Source organism: Notamacropus eugenii, chromosome 1 (assembly GCF_028372415.1).
Source record: "Notamacropus eugenii isolate mMacEug1 chromosome 1, mMacEug1.pri_v2, whole genome shotgun sequence".
Taxonomy (NCBI): domain Eukaryota; kingdom Metazoa; phylum Chordata; class Mammalia; order Diprotodontia; family Macropodidae; genus Notamacropus; species Notamacropus eugenii.
Genome location: NC_092872.1, coordinates 307,155,362 through 307,169,614, shown reverse-complemented (window position 1 = coordinate 307,169,614; position 14,253 = coordinate 307,155,362). Strand labels below are relative to the sequence as shown.

The 14,253-nt window shown below is 39.2% G+C and overlaps 1 protein-coding gene across 1 annotated transcript in view; it reads right to left on the bottom strand.

The window, feature by feature from the left end:
• The window catches only part of RHOJ (ras homolog family member J), a 129,442-nt gene that overhangs the window by 27,458 nt on the left and 87,731 nt on the right, over window positions 1-14,253 (bottom strand). Inside the window, exon 2 of the mRNA XM_072629413.1 lies at window positions 13,681-13,739. Coding sequence (XP_072485514.1) covers window positions 13,681-13,739 — 59 coding nt within the window. The remainder of the gene's footprint in view (window positions 1-13,680; window positions 13,740-14,253) is intronic.

Here is a 14,253-nt window from a genome sequence, read left to right as displayed (position 1 = left end):
ACCATAGTTACACCTCCTAAAACGTAGATATAGATACAAATAATGGCAAATTGGGTCCAGACAAAATAGGATCATAAATTCAGAGCTAGAAGAGACCTTAGAATTCATCTAGTTCAATCCCTTCATTTTACAGATGAGGAAACTGAGGCCCAAGTAGGTAAAGTGACTTTCCAGAAGTGACACAGGTAATAACTGTGATAGTCAAAATTTGAACCCAGGCTGTCTAATTCTACAATCATCTTTCAATTACATCATATTGCCTTTGATGGGGAAGTAGTTCGTTACTGGTATAGTAATTAATGGTATAGATGTTGCTTGTTCTTTGTACTCTAAGAGGACGCATGACATCATGGTGTTGGGATCAAGGTATAGTGTATTTGACTATGGCTGATCAGTTCAATACAAACTCAGAAAGCTCTACCACCAGTCAGGCACAAATAATCCATTTGAATATTTGGGGTAGAGATGTCTTTAGATTTGCTCATCTCACATTTACTATGATTCTGCTTTGCTCATAGACAATAGTGCCTCCTTTGGTGCAAGCATGCCATGTTGGGCAGTCTTGTGCCAGTGTCTTCCATGTCTCATAATCAATACTAAAGTTCTTTAGAGAGAGCTTGAGAGTGTCCTTGTACCACTTGATCTGACCTCTGTGTGAGCACTTGCCTTGTGTGAGTTCTCTGTAAAATAATGTTTTAGGAAAACACACATTTGCCATTCTGGCTACATGATCAAACATTATGTAAGTATCTTTAAACTTCAAATTAGTGATGGAGGCATATTTCTGTCTTCCCTCCTAGCACACACTTCATGGTTTGAGGTAACCCTTCCCAGGGATATTTGTTCTTTAAAAGGCTTTACCAAATTCAACCACATAACTCTCAAATAACAAGTCACAGAATCACCAAATCTCAGAGGTGGGACAATCTCAAAAATTGTTTGGGAGAGAATAGGGAACCATTTCAGTTCATTAAGTAAGAGAGTGACATAGCCAAGCTCATGGCTGGGTTCAGATTTGACCTCTGATACTTATTGCCCATGTGACTTCTGAAATGTAACTTTACCTACCTAGGTCTCAGTTTTCTCATCTGTAAAATAAGGAGATTGGACTATATGGATTCCAAAGTCTCTTCCAGACTCATACCTGAACAAGAATGCTCTGTACAAGATATCCAAACAAATAGCCATCCAGATTTTGTTTCAACACCTCCAGTGAGAAAGGACTCACAAAGGATAATGCCTATCCACATCCAGATAAAGAACCAAATGGGATCCAAATACAGATGGAAACATATTTTCTTTTCATTTACTTTATTATTTCTCATATCTTTTTAAAAATCTGTTTATTTTTTCACAACTGTGACTAATATGGAAAGGTTTTTTTACATGATAGTACATGTATAAACTATATCAAACTGCCTACCATTTTCAGAAGAAGGGAGGGAAGGGAGAGAGAAAAATTTGGAATTCAATATCTTGTAAAACTGAATGCTAAAAATGTTCTTGACGTGTAACTAGGGAAAAAAATAAAATACTATTAAAAAAAACCTCTATTGAAGAGAAGCCTACTACCTCCTGAGGTAGCACATCTGCTTTTAGATAAATCTAATTATGAGGGCAGCTAGGTGGTGCAGTGAATAAAACACCAGGCCTGGAATCAGGAAGTACTCCTCTTTCTTAATTCAAATCCAGTCTCAGACACCTACTAACTTCATTACCGTAATCTGTTTGCCTCCATTTCCTCAACTGTAAGATGAGAAGAATAGCACTTACCTCCTAAAATTGCAAAGGGCAGTTAGGTGGAGCAACAGATAGAGTGCTGGGCCTGGAGTTCAGAAGACTGGAGTTCAAATTTTATCTCAGATACTTCTTAGCTTTAAAGCTTGGTTTATTCATTTTAAAAAATTTCCACTAATCCTAACCTGACAAAGCCCTATATATAACCAGATTTAGGGACTACTGATGTCACTCTTGATGATACTAGTTATTTGCTTTTTATATTATCTCAGTTTCTTCTTAGAAACTATATTCAGAGCTTTTGGCCAAGAAGGAAGTAGAGGCTTAAATGAGATTTTTGGATTCCTTCCTGATGTCACCAATCCACATTCCCCTATCCCTGAGATCAGACAGAATTAGGATCTGACTCATACTTCATACTTCATTTGGAATGAGACCTCAGTGGAAAAGATCCACAATCCTTCATCAGTTTGGTGATCACATTGTCTGAATCCTAAAAGGGGACACCTTTATTGCTTCAGTTGAAAGGTATTTTAAATTAGTGTACAATAGCCATCCCCACCAATTACCTTCTACAGGGCAGACAAGCCTGACTAAATGAAACAAAAAGGGTCCCTGAAGCAAAGATAGAAGGCTGCATGTGTCAGCCAAGTAACATTACCATCACTATCTTGAGCAACACCTCCCCTCAGATCTTGATGGAGAAATCCCAGGACCCCATACCCAAAAGGAAAAGAGAGAGGGAGGGAGGAAGAAAGGAAGGAAGGAAGGAAAGGAGGAAGGAAGGAATTTTTAAGAGCATTCATGAAGCATTTACTATATGCAAAGCACTGTGCTAAGAGTTAGAGATACAAATAGAAATTCTTTTGCAAGAATTTTATTTTCCAGATCTTTAGTAGCTATGGCTATTGAGGAGGCAGGGGTTCTGAGTCCTGCAGAAGCAGCTGCCAGATTGCATTTACACAGGAATGATAGGCTGCAGGGGCTGAGCTGGAAGCAAGGTTAGTGGTCTGGGAGATGCTGTCAGCTCTTCAGTCTCTTGTGCTTACCTGACTAATAGTGGCAAGGAAAGTGGACCCCCTTTTACATTTAGGGTTCAGGGTCTTGGACTTTCTCCATGAAGGTCTGAGGGGAGGTGGTGGTCAAGATAGTGTAGAAACTCCCTTCACCACTGCAGATCATCTATTGTCTATACAGGGGTGGGCAACCCACAGCCTAAAGGCCACAATGCCTTCTAGGTCCTTGGGTACCACCTTTTGACTGAGTCCAAGTTTTACAGAACAAATCCTTTTATTAAGGGGATTTTTTAATGAAGTTTTAAAAACAATTTTTTAAATTAAAAATGTTTTCCGAGTGTTATCTAGGGGCATTAAGAGGTTAAATTACTTGGCTAGACAGACATTTCAGAGTCAGGACATTAGCACACACCTGCCTGATTCCAAGGTCACTATGCCAGACAGGTTATTAGGATGATTTCTGTATCTTTGAATCATAGGTAGCATGGTACAATCAAAAGAACCGTGGATCAGGAGTCAGTATAGATCCAGATTAAAATCCTAGCTTTGTGGGACTCAAGGTATGCCACATAAATCCTCTACCCTCAGTTTCCCCATATATAAACTGGGCACAACTATTCATCCTACCTTCCTCACAGATTATTGTAGTTTATAAATACTAATGTGCTATATAACATGAGCATGAGTATCATAATAAATAATAATTCATTATTTTAATAAGTCAATCAATAAATTGATTTTATAAATAAATACATAATGAATATAAATATTAGTATTGTAAGACTTGATTCACTCAGCCATTATTTGCCAAAACTTTGTAATTTCTGGAATATCAGATAGTGTTTGATGACAGTAGACCAGACTATTCGAAAGTGGTACTGTTTCAGAAAATTTGGGGTCATAAACATTGGTAATAAGGCATTGAAGGTCATCAGAGACCAAGAGAAATCTCTCTTCCACATCCCTTGCAGGATCACTTTTAACCACCCTTCAGGCAATCTCATTGTAAGACCTCTAGAGAATGATCCCATACCCTCCTTCATCAATCCATTTAATAGCCCCTTGCTACTAGCCCCAGGACCACATGCTTTAATTGTGCTCATGTCTCTTATCCCATCCTAATCTGATTCATCACCCTCCATGAGGCACGCCTTTGGACCATGTCCAAGATCTCTGCTCTTGTCTGTAGCTGTGGAGCTCAGAGATGAATTCTGGAAGTTTGGAAATTGGAGGTGGTAGACAATAAGGCAAAATGTCCTCAGACTGTTATTCTTTTTTTCTTTTTTAAACCAATGTTCAACCTCTTGCTTTTGGTACCTGAGGCTTAGACAAGGCAGCTGACGGAGACTTGATCATACTTAGGGGATATCACTTTCTTTGATTTAGGATTTAAAGCTGTTGTTACAACAACAGCTTATGGGAAGGAAGTCCTTTACATTTTTGAGGGACATTACGTATGGTGTATTGTCTAGGGCCATTGTTGTTCCATTTCTATGGTCTTTTGTTCTGGGATTGATTATTTATCCTTAAATCAGGCTTAATATCCTTAAGTCCTCTACTGAGAAAAACTATTCTGGAATCGATGTTATCTTACTGATAAAGTGTAGTTTTTTTGCTTTGTGCTGTATACTTGCTATCACATGGACACCATAAAGATAATGAGTTTTTGAAGATTGATGTGACTTATAGCTTGTTCATGCACCTGTGACACACCCATTGGACTTGACCTTTTAAAAGGAGTCTGAAAACTAGGGAGAGACAGGAAGAAAGAAGAGATGAGCTCTGCACAGAAATATGAACTCAGTTCCCTGGAGGGCTGTGAGAGCTGGGCAATAAGGATAGCTGCAGAATTGATACTTTTGAATTGAATTAAAGTGGTGCTGGAAAAGACTTTTGAGAATCCCTTGACCAGCAAAGAGATCCAATTAGCCAATATTTAAAGAAATTAATTCAGGCCATTCACTGCAAGGACAAATACTAAAGCTGAAACTTAAATACTTTAGTCACATAATGAGAAGACAGGACTTACTGGAAAAGATCTTAATGTTGGGAAAAATTGAAGGCAAAAGGAAAAGAGGGATGGCAGAAGGATAAGATGGATAGATGGCTTCACGGAAACAATGAATATGAACTTGGACAGACTTTGAGAGACATTAGAGGATAGAAGTCCATGGAGTCACGGAAAGTTGTACAAGATTGAATTACTAACCAAGAACAACCCTGGAAGGTGGCTTTATTTTCCATGAAGTTCCTTCAGAGAATCATGTAACTTTCTAGGAGATAAGGAGCTATGTAGTTCCAGAACAGAAGAAACAGAACGGCAAAGTGTTCTTGAATCAAATTGGGAAATGCCACAACACATGCTGGAAGGAGTAGAGCAGTAGGGGGAGACAGAAAGAGAGAGAGACAGAGGAGAGAGAGAGAGAGAGAGAGAGAGAGAGAGAGAGAGAGAGAGAGAGAGAGAGAGAGAGAGAGGAAGAGAAAGAGAGGGAGAAAGAGAGAGAGAAAGGGAGGAAGAGAAAGAGAGAAAGAGGAAGAGAAAGAAAGAGGAAGAGAAAGAGAGAGGAAGAGAAAGAGAGAGGAAGAGAGAGAGAAAAAGAGAGAGAGAGGAAGAGAAAGAGAGAGGAAGAGAAAGAGAGAGACAAAGACAGAGAGAGAGAGAGAGAGAGAGAGAGAGAGAGAGAGAGAGAGAGAGAGAGAGAGAGGAATTTTGGACCTAGTTTCCTGAGTCAAATGGCAGCCAAGGTCAAGGACCAATAAGGAACAGGGCCACAAGGTGGAGGAACAAAACCATGCCTTGTCCTACATGTGTACCATTAGATCCAGTGTCAGGAATTAGAGAATCTCAGAATTGAAATAGGAATATTAATATAATTTTATATAGCATTTTTAAGGTTTATAGAACTCTTTATTAATATATCATTTTATCCTCCCAACAACACTGGAAGATAGGCGCTATTATTATCTCCCATTTTACAGGAGAGGAAACTGAGGCAGACAAAAATTAAGTGATTTGTCTGGAGTCACCAGCTAATATGTGGTGGTGTGAGGCTACTGTGGGGCAGTTAGCAGCATAGTATATAGATGCTGGCCCTAGAGTCAGGAAGATCTGAGTTCAAATCTAGCCTCAGACACTTATGAGTTGTGTGACTTTGGGCAAGTCACTTAACCTCTTTTTGCCTCAGTTACCTCAAATATAAAATGGGGATAATAATAGCATTTACCTCACAGTGTTATTGGGAGGACCAAATGAGATAATATTTATATAAGCACTTAGCACATTTCCTGACACATAATAGATGCCATATAAATGTTTACTGCCTCCCCCTCCCCACCATCACCCTTTTTTCCTTCTCCTAATGTCTGAAGTTGGATTTGAACTCCAATCTTTTTGGCTCCATGTCTAGTGCTCTTTCTACTACGTGACCTGGCTGACTTGGGAAGGGACCTTGGAGGTCAACTATTCAAACCTGAATAGAAACATTTTCTACAAGCATACCATGTTTCTTTTTTTTAAACAACATCTCATAGCCTCAACTCCCTTACTAGAAATAGGGGAGAGAGAGAGAGAGAGAGAGAGAGAGAGAGAGAGAGAGAGAGAGAGAGAGAGAGAGAGAGAGAGAGAGAGAGACACACACACACACAGAGTCAGAGACAAAGAAATTAAGAGATGGAGAAACAGAGACAAAGACAAAGAGAGACAGAGACACACACACACAGATAGAGAGACAGAGACAGAGAGACACAGAGACACACACACAGAGTCAGAGACAAAGAAATTAAGAGATGGAGAAACAGAGACAAAGACAAAGAGAGACAGACATACACACACAGAGACAGAGGGAGAAACAGAGACAGAGACAGAGAGAGGGACAGAGACTGAGACAAGCAGACAGAAAGAGCACTCAGTTATAATTGGAAAATATGATGAAACTCTCCAAAAAATTTTTAAGCTAATTAGAAAGTTTTAAATTAAGTAAATCTGAAGCCTACAGAAAACAAGTGTGCTAAGAAAAATGATAAAACGTGATAGAAGCCTTAAAGGAAAGAGGAAGATGGGAGCCTAGCACATGGACAATTTTAAGGATAAGGCAGTTTAGAAGGATTGGTGACATAAGATGAGGAATAAGGCATCACAAATTGATTGTGGCTATTATTATGCCTTGTAGCATTAGGACTTTCAAACTAGTTTTTAATAGGACATTCTCAAGACTGTCTAAGAAATGCATTCTTTGGGTCTGATTTTATCTTGTATACAAGGTGTTTATACATAATTGTTTGCAGGTTATTTCCTTCATTAGATTTGAGGATGGGAATATCTTTGCCTTTCTTTGTATTCCCAGCACTTAACAGTGCCTGGTATACAGTGGACACTTAATAAGTGTCCATCCATTGACTGGATGACTGAGTAAATGATTTTTGTGTTTTGGTTTTTTTGGACTAGATCTATGATGATGTGGAAACTCTTATCAATACAGATTAGCTCCGCCAGCTGCCTTACATAATTGCCTACAGACATGGAGAGTTTAAGTGAGGTGGCTGTTGGGGACCCAGCCAATATACATCAGAGGCAGGACTTGAACTCAGGTCTTCTGCATTCTATTTATTTCACCCTCTCTCTATTCATTTCACCATGTCGCCTCAGAATTAAAGTTGCAACAGATTTTGCAGCTCATCTAATCCTTTCATTTTACAGATAACTGCTGTAAGGACAAGAGAAATTAGGTGACTTGCCCAAAATAACACCAGTATTCAAAGACTAGGGATCTGAACCCAGGCCTTTGATCTCTGAATCTAGTGTTCTTCCTACCATCTCTTATGGGTGATAGAGGGGTGAATTCAGGGGCGTGCTGGAGCCAGCTCATATCCAACCAGGAAAGCTATTTATCGAAATTTCAGTGTGAGCATTTTTAGTCGTGTCTGATTCTTTGGGACCCCATTTGGGGTTTTCTTGGCAAAGATTATTATCTTTGTTTAGTGACTGGTTTCCCATTTCCTTCTCCAGCTCATTTTACAGATGAGGAAACTGAGGCAAACAGGGTTAAGAGACTTGCTCAGGGTTATACAGCTAGTATCTGAGAACTCAGGTCTCCTTGATCCCAGGTCCAGCATTCTATGCATTGCCATTTAGAAATGAGGAAAGACTACAATTCATTGTTCTGTTGATTGTCTAGACTGAAGAAAGAGATGAGGTAAAGATGAATAATGCAGATTAAACTTAAAAGTGTGTCTTGCAGAGTTGGTTGTTAAACATTTACCTATACAACACTTAATATACTCCTCCCTTTGGGCAACACAAAGGGCATTGTTCAGTTTTAATTTCTTAATAGCTACTCTTCTGAGTTGGAGTGGGGAGTTCTTTCATTCAAAGAATCAAAGAGCTCCCATTTTAAAGGACTAACTAAAAAATATAGTATTTTCTGCTAAGTAAATGAACCAAGGGGGAAGCCCCACTGCTGTCCCTGTTGTTCTTTAGGCCAAACACACAGTTCCTGAGTTAGTGCGGCTGACCTGGGGGAATTGCCTTATCTTTTCTTCTCCCCACTCCCTCCCCTTTGCTGTCCCCCTCCATGGGAGTCACTCACTACTGTGGAGTTTGGTGCCTTGGAAAGACAATTGGACTTAAATTCAGAAGAACTAGGTGGAGTTCCTTACAAGCCATGCAGTTTTAGGCAAATCACGTCTTTGGGCCCCAGGATCTTCATCTATAAAATCAAGCACTTAGACTAGATGAGCTCCAAGGTCCTTGCTCACTCCAAAGGTGCATTGTGACCACTGTTCTTTGGATCTGTGCACTTCATTCACCCCTTTAACCCATTCATGATGCCGCTTGATACAGTGGCATTCTTCACAGAATGAATACATAGGTTTAACTGATGTCTCTTCTTCTAAAGAACTTTCAAGTGTAAGAGGAAAGAGACACAATTCTGGATAACTGTGAAAAAAAAGACTGAGATGAGTATACAAGACTGCAAATAACAATTACCAGGAAAGTCCCAGTGGGTGAGAAGCAGGGCTAAATGTTTACTCCAAAGGACTTAAGATGTATGAATTTGGACAGACTAAATAGCCTGCTGATTCTGACCTAAATAAGTGACCCAAGACATATGGGGAAGAAAAAAATCTAAGCTGGAAATTGAGCAAGAGCCAAAAACTGCTCTATTAAATTCCTTCTCTGCTTTTTTTCCTTTACTTCTTCCCTGGAGCCTCTCTCCCCATCCTTCTTCAATACACAGCACTTTAACCAAACTTTTAAGGAAAGAAGCATTTCTTTAAAGGGAATATGAGGCAGAATTTCCCAGATGGTCAACACAATATGAAAGATGAGACACTTTTGAACATGTTGAGTTAGGTGCTAACATTAAATACACACACACACACACACACACACACACACACACACACACACATTCGGTGGGGAGGGAGGCAATTGCAGTTAAGTGATTTGCCCAGGGTCACGCTATTAACTATTAAGTGTCTGAGGCCAGATTTGAATCTAGCTCCTCTAGGCTCTAGGGTTGATGTTCTATCTACTGCACCATCTAACTGTTCTGCTAATGTTAAATATTATGTTTCCTTAGGATCAAGAACTAGAAGGCACTTTAGAAATCATCTAGTCCAATCCCATCATTGCCCTTTGTAAACTTCCACCTACTATGTAATAGTAATACTAATATTACTATGTAATAGACCTAGAACTAGAAACCTAGAGATGTGAAGTGACTTATCTTTATTCTACTTTATTCCACATTGCCTTCACTTTGACTTGTGTTTAGGAAGGGGTGGACATCAAAGCTTTTCTGGGAAAACTAGAACTGATGGTTTATGGTTTCTCCAAATGTAGCAGGAAGGTAAGAATGTTTTAAAAAAAATCAGACTCAACCTAGGAATATTCAAGGACTGACTTTTGGTTGATGGTATCCAAGATCTTGACTTCACCTTGAGTTCTCCTTATCCTGGTTCTTTATGGATCATGGCCCAGGTCCTCAGTACCACTACTCCTCTTAGACTATAAGATTCTTACAAATAGGGATTGTTTCATTCATTGTATTTACATCCTTAGTGATTAGTATAGTGCCTGGCACATAGAAGGTGATTAGTAAATGTTTGTTTTCTGATGGTGGAAAGAGGAAGTCAAATCAGTATAAAGTGCCTACTATGTGCTAAATACCTGAGATACACAGTCCAATGGGGGAGACAACAAGAAAACATCTATGATCAAACAAGACATAGATACACACATATGTAATATATATACACACAAATACATACCATATATAAACACACACACATATGCACACACATACCATGCATATATACACACAATACATACATACATACATACACATATACAAACTATATACACATACATATATGTATGCACACATACCATGCATACGTATACATATATATACATCCACACCACACATACAAACACACATACATACCATACACACATATACACATGCACAATACTGTATACATGCATGCACACATATACATATATGTATATATGCATATACATATACATATATAAAATTTGAGAGACTCAGCAAACATTAACATTGTATGGGATTTAGAAAGTTTTCCTGCAGAAAATGAGATTTTAGATGTGACTTAAAGGAAAGCAGGGAAGTTAAAAGGAAGAGATGAGGAAGGCTTGGGAGACAACCAGTGAAGATGCCTGGAGTTGGAGGATGGGGTGTCATGGGAGGAAAAGCAAGGAGTGCAGTGTCACTAAATCGAAGAATACATAGAGAGGTGTAAGGTATAAGGAGGAGTAGAGAGGGAGGGGGAGTGGATTATAAAGGGCTTTGGAAAGCCAGAGAATTTTCTATTTGATCCTGGAGGTGATAGAGAGAATTTATTGAATGGAGAGAGGGTGTCAGACCTTTACTTTAGGAAGATCTATTTGGTAGCTGAGTGGAGGATGGACCAGAGTGGGGAGAAACTTGAGGCAGGAAGACCAGCCGGCAGGTTATTGCAATAGTTCAGGCATATGATGATGAAGTCTTGCCTAAGAATGATGGTAGGGTCACAGGAGAGAAGGAGGCATACATGAGAGAGATGTTATGAAAAGAAAACCTACAGCAGTTGGCAATAGATTGGATGTAGATATGGGGGAATAGAGAGAGTGAGGAGTCAAGAATGACATGCAGGTACCAGCGTGGGTGATGGGGAAGACTGTGGTACCCTCTTACCATAGTAATAGGCAAGTTATGGAGAAGGCAGCTGGTGGGTGTGGGGGAGGACAGATAACAATTCAGTTTTGGACATGTTGAGTTTAAGATGTCTGCAGACCTTCCAGTTCAAGATACTGAAAAGGCAATTTACAGAAAGATGATAAGTGAATCCATTGGAAGTGATGAAATTATCAAGTGAAATAGTATAGAGGGAAAAGAGAAGAAGGCCTCAGTCACAACTCTGGGGGCTACTCAGTTTTAGTAAGCATGACTTAGATAAAGATCCACAAGGGAGTCTGATGAGTAGTCTGACAAACAGGAGCAGAATCGGGAGAGAGAAATGCTATAAAAACCTAGAGAGAAGAGAAAATATCGAGAACATGGCCATCAACAATGTCAAGGACTGCAGAGAAGTCAAGAAGGATAAAGACTGAGAAAAGGTCAATTTAGTGATTAAGAAATAATTGCTAACTTTGGAAAGAGGAGTTTCAGTTGAAGGATGAATTCAGAAATCATTTTTAAGAAAAGTTAAGAAAGTTAAGTTAAGAAAAGTTATAAGTTAAGAAAAGAATAAGAGTTAAACAGAGAAGAGAATGAAAGGAGAGGGAAAGGAAAGGGAAAGAAAGGAAAGGGAATTGTAGACAACCTTCTTAAGGAGTTCAGCCACATGAGAAAATATATAGGATTAAAGCTACTAGGGATGGATGGATCAAGTAGGGTTTTTTTTTTGAGAACAGAGGAGACATGGTGTGTTTATAGGTGGTAGGAAAACAACTCATAGACAGTGAGAGATTGAAGATTAGTGAGAGGGTAGAGAATGATAGGTCAATATGTTGAAGAAGAGTCGATGGAATGTGATTTTTTGTGCATGTAGAGGTTTTGCCTTGGCAAGGGAAGTCACCTCTTCATATGAGACAGATTAAGGAGGAGAGCTGCAGAAGGCAGCTCTAAAGTAATACAAAATGAGGAGATAAGACAAAGAAAGATAAACCCAAACCAATCAAGTTCATTCTGTCTTAGCTCTAGAAAAAAGTTTTGGTAGCAGAAGACTATTACCAAATAACCCTCTAGTGTTATTTTTGGATTTCAGGTACTCATGCTATTCCTGTCCATCAACTAAAAAACAATATTCATTTACCAATTAACACATGGGATGATCCAAAGTTACTTATCAGATTATGAAATAGTATTAGTTATTTATTTCTTTTTGATAAAAGGATATTCTTCCATGGGGAGAATATTCTCCTTGGAGCCTATGATGGTACAGTGAAATTAACAGTGGATTAGATTTTGGCTTTAAAGAACCCTTATTTTAGTTCCATATTTGTTGCCTAGTTTTTGATCTTGGGTAAGTCATTTCTGTTTTCTTAGCCTCAGTTTCTTCATCTGTAAAATGGGGGTAAAAATAACATTTGCAACACTTACCTGGTGGAGTTGTTTTTAATGTCTGCTAGGGGCATTGGTTACCTAGTGAATGTACCAAACCTTAGAGGGTGGCATGGAGATCTAGAGGGGGACATCACCGGTCACTCCAGGGGAAGGAGGTGATGGTTCATGGGGATCATTTCCTTCTAACTCTCTGAAAGCACTGTCATCATCTCCTTCTACCTCCAGGAAATCAGGAGGGGGACGCTGCTAGCTAAAATGTTATCTCCCTTTCTAATCTTATCCATCTTTTCTTCTCCCCCAATGTTCTTCCTTGATGGAGGAGAGGGAAAATGAGGCTGATTACTGTTCTCATCTACCCATCATCCTTACCTTGCTTTCATCTGTGCATAGCAGAAGCAACAAATAGCCCTAGTCACCCAGTTTCCTGCCCCCAATCTCAATGTAATGGTCTTGGAAACATCATTTGTTAATAAAGACAAAATTTAACCAGCAAAAAAAAATGATATAAACTTCAAACGTCCTTTGTGAATATGAGCTATCATTATGCAATCCAATGAACATTTGTTAATTGTGTACTACATACAAAATACTTCAGTAGGTGCTGGGGATAAAGGTACAATGAAAATCAGTCCCTGATTCCAAGGGATTTATACTCTACTGGTGGAATAAAACATGTAAATAGATAAGTATAAACAAGATAAAATAAAGAGATGGGAAAAGGCACTAGCAATTAAGGGAATCAGGAAATAGAAATAATAATCAGCATAGCAACAACCAATAATGATAATGAGAGCGGGTAGTTTTACAGAGCTCGAAAGTTTGCAAAGCTCTTTACAAACAAATATTTCATTTCACCCTCACAATAAATGCTATTATTATCCCCATTTTAGAGATGAGAAAACTGAAGCAAAGAGGGGTTTAGTGACTCATCTAGGGTTACATAGTTAATATGTGAATATGGCTGGATTAGAACTCAGGTCTTCCTGCCTAGGGGCCCAGTGCTTTAATCCACTGTGCTGCCATATGAGAAAAGCTTCCCATGGGAGATGACACTTGAAATGAGGCTTGGAGGGAGTTAGGGATTCCAAGATGTGGTGCGTGAGGTGGGGTATTCCAGTCATGGTGGGCAACCATTGCAAAGGCACTGGGATAAGAGCTGGAATACCCAGTTAGAAAGCATCAAAGAAGTCAATATACATAAGTAGCAAACTGGCAAAAAATAAAAAGAAAAGGTATGTCTACTCTCCTTTTATCTTCCTTGGAAAGGGTTTTCTGTACCTATGTGACTTATAATAGAATTCTACCTCTCCTTCCCCCAAAAACCACTATAAAGAATCAAGATAATTAAAATATACCTGTCCTGCTGTGTCATATAGTCCAAGCAAGTGCTGCTTGCCTCCCACTGTCACAGTAACTAAGGAAAAAGAGAAGAAAGAATTTGTAAAATTAAGACATCAACCAGCAGACAATGTTTCTCCATGCCAACATCTTCCCAGGCAGGCCAGATAAGCATATACTTTACCCATGTATATTTTAAACTAAGCTGACAGCAGTAATCTCAAATGGAAGGCGTCCTTGATCTACAAGTGAGAGCAGATGGTCCTAGGAAAGCCCAAACTTTTCAACCGAGGGAGATGAATCTTAGTGGTGCTGCCAACCATTGAGGGGCGCTCAGGGGGCCACTAACTGACTGATCTTCATTAGTCATTGGAAGTACTAAACCTCCTGCAGGGAAAACTTTTGGATGCTGAAAGCTTTATATTGATGACTTTTTCCTTTTGTTTTGGTTTGTTTCATTAGCCTAGCTCGAGGAAACCAAAAACAGCTCGAACAACTCCTATATGTGACTTGGATTAGGGTATCTCTCAGCAGGCTATCAGAGGGATAACCTTGGTCATCTCTCCATGCCTTCTCTTATCTTTTTTTTG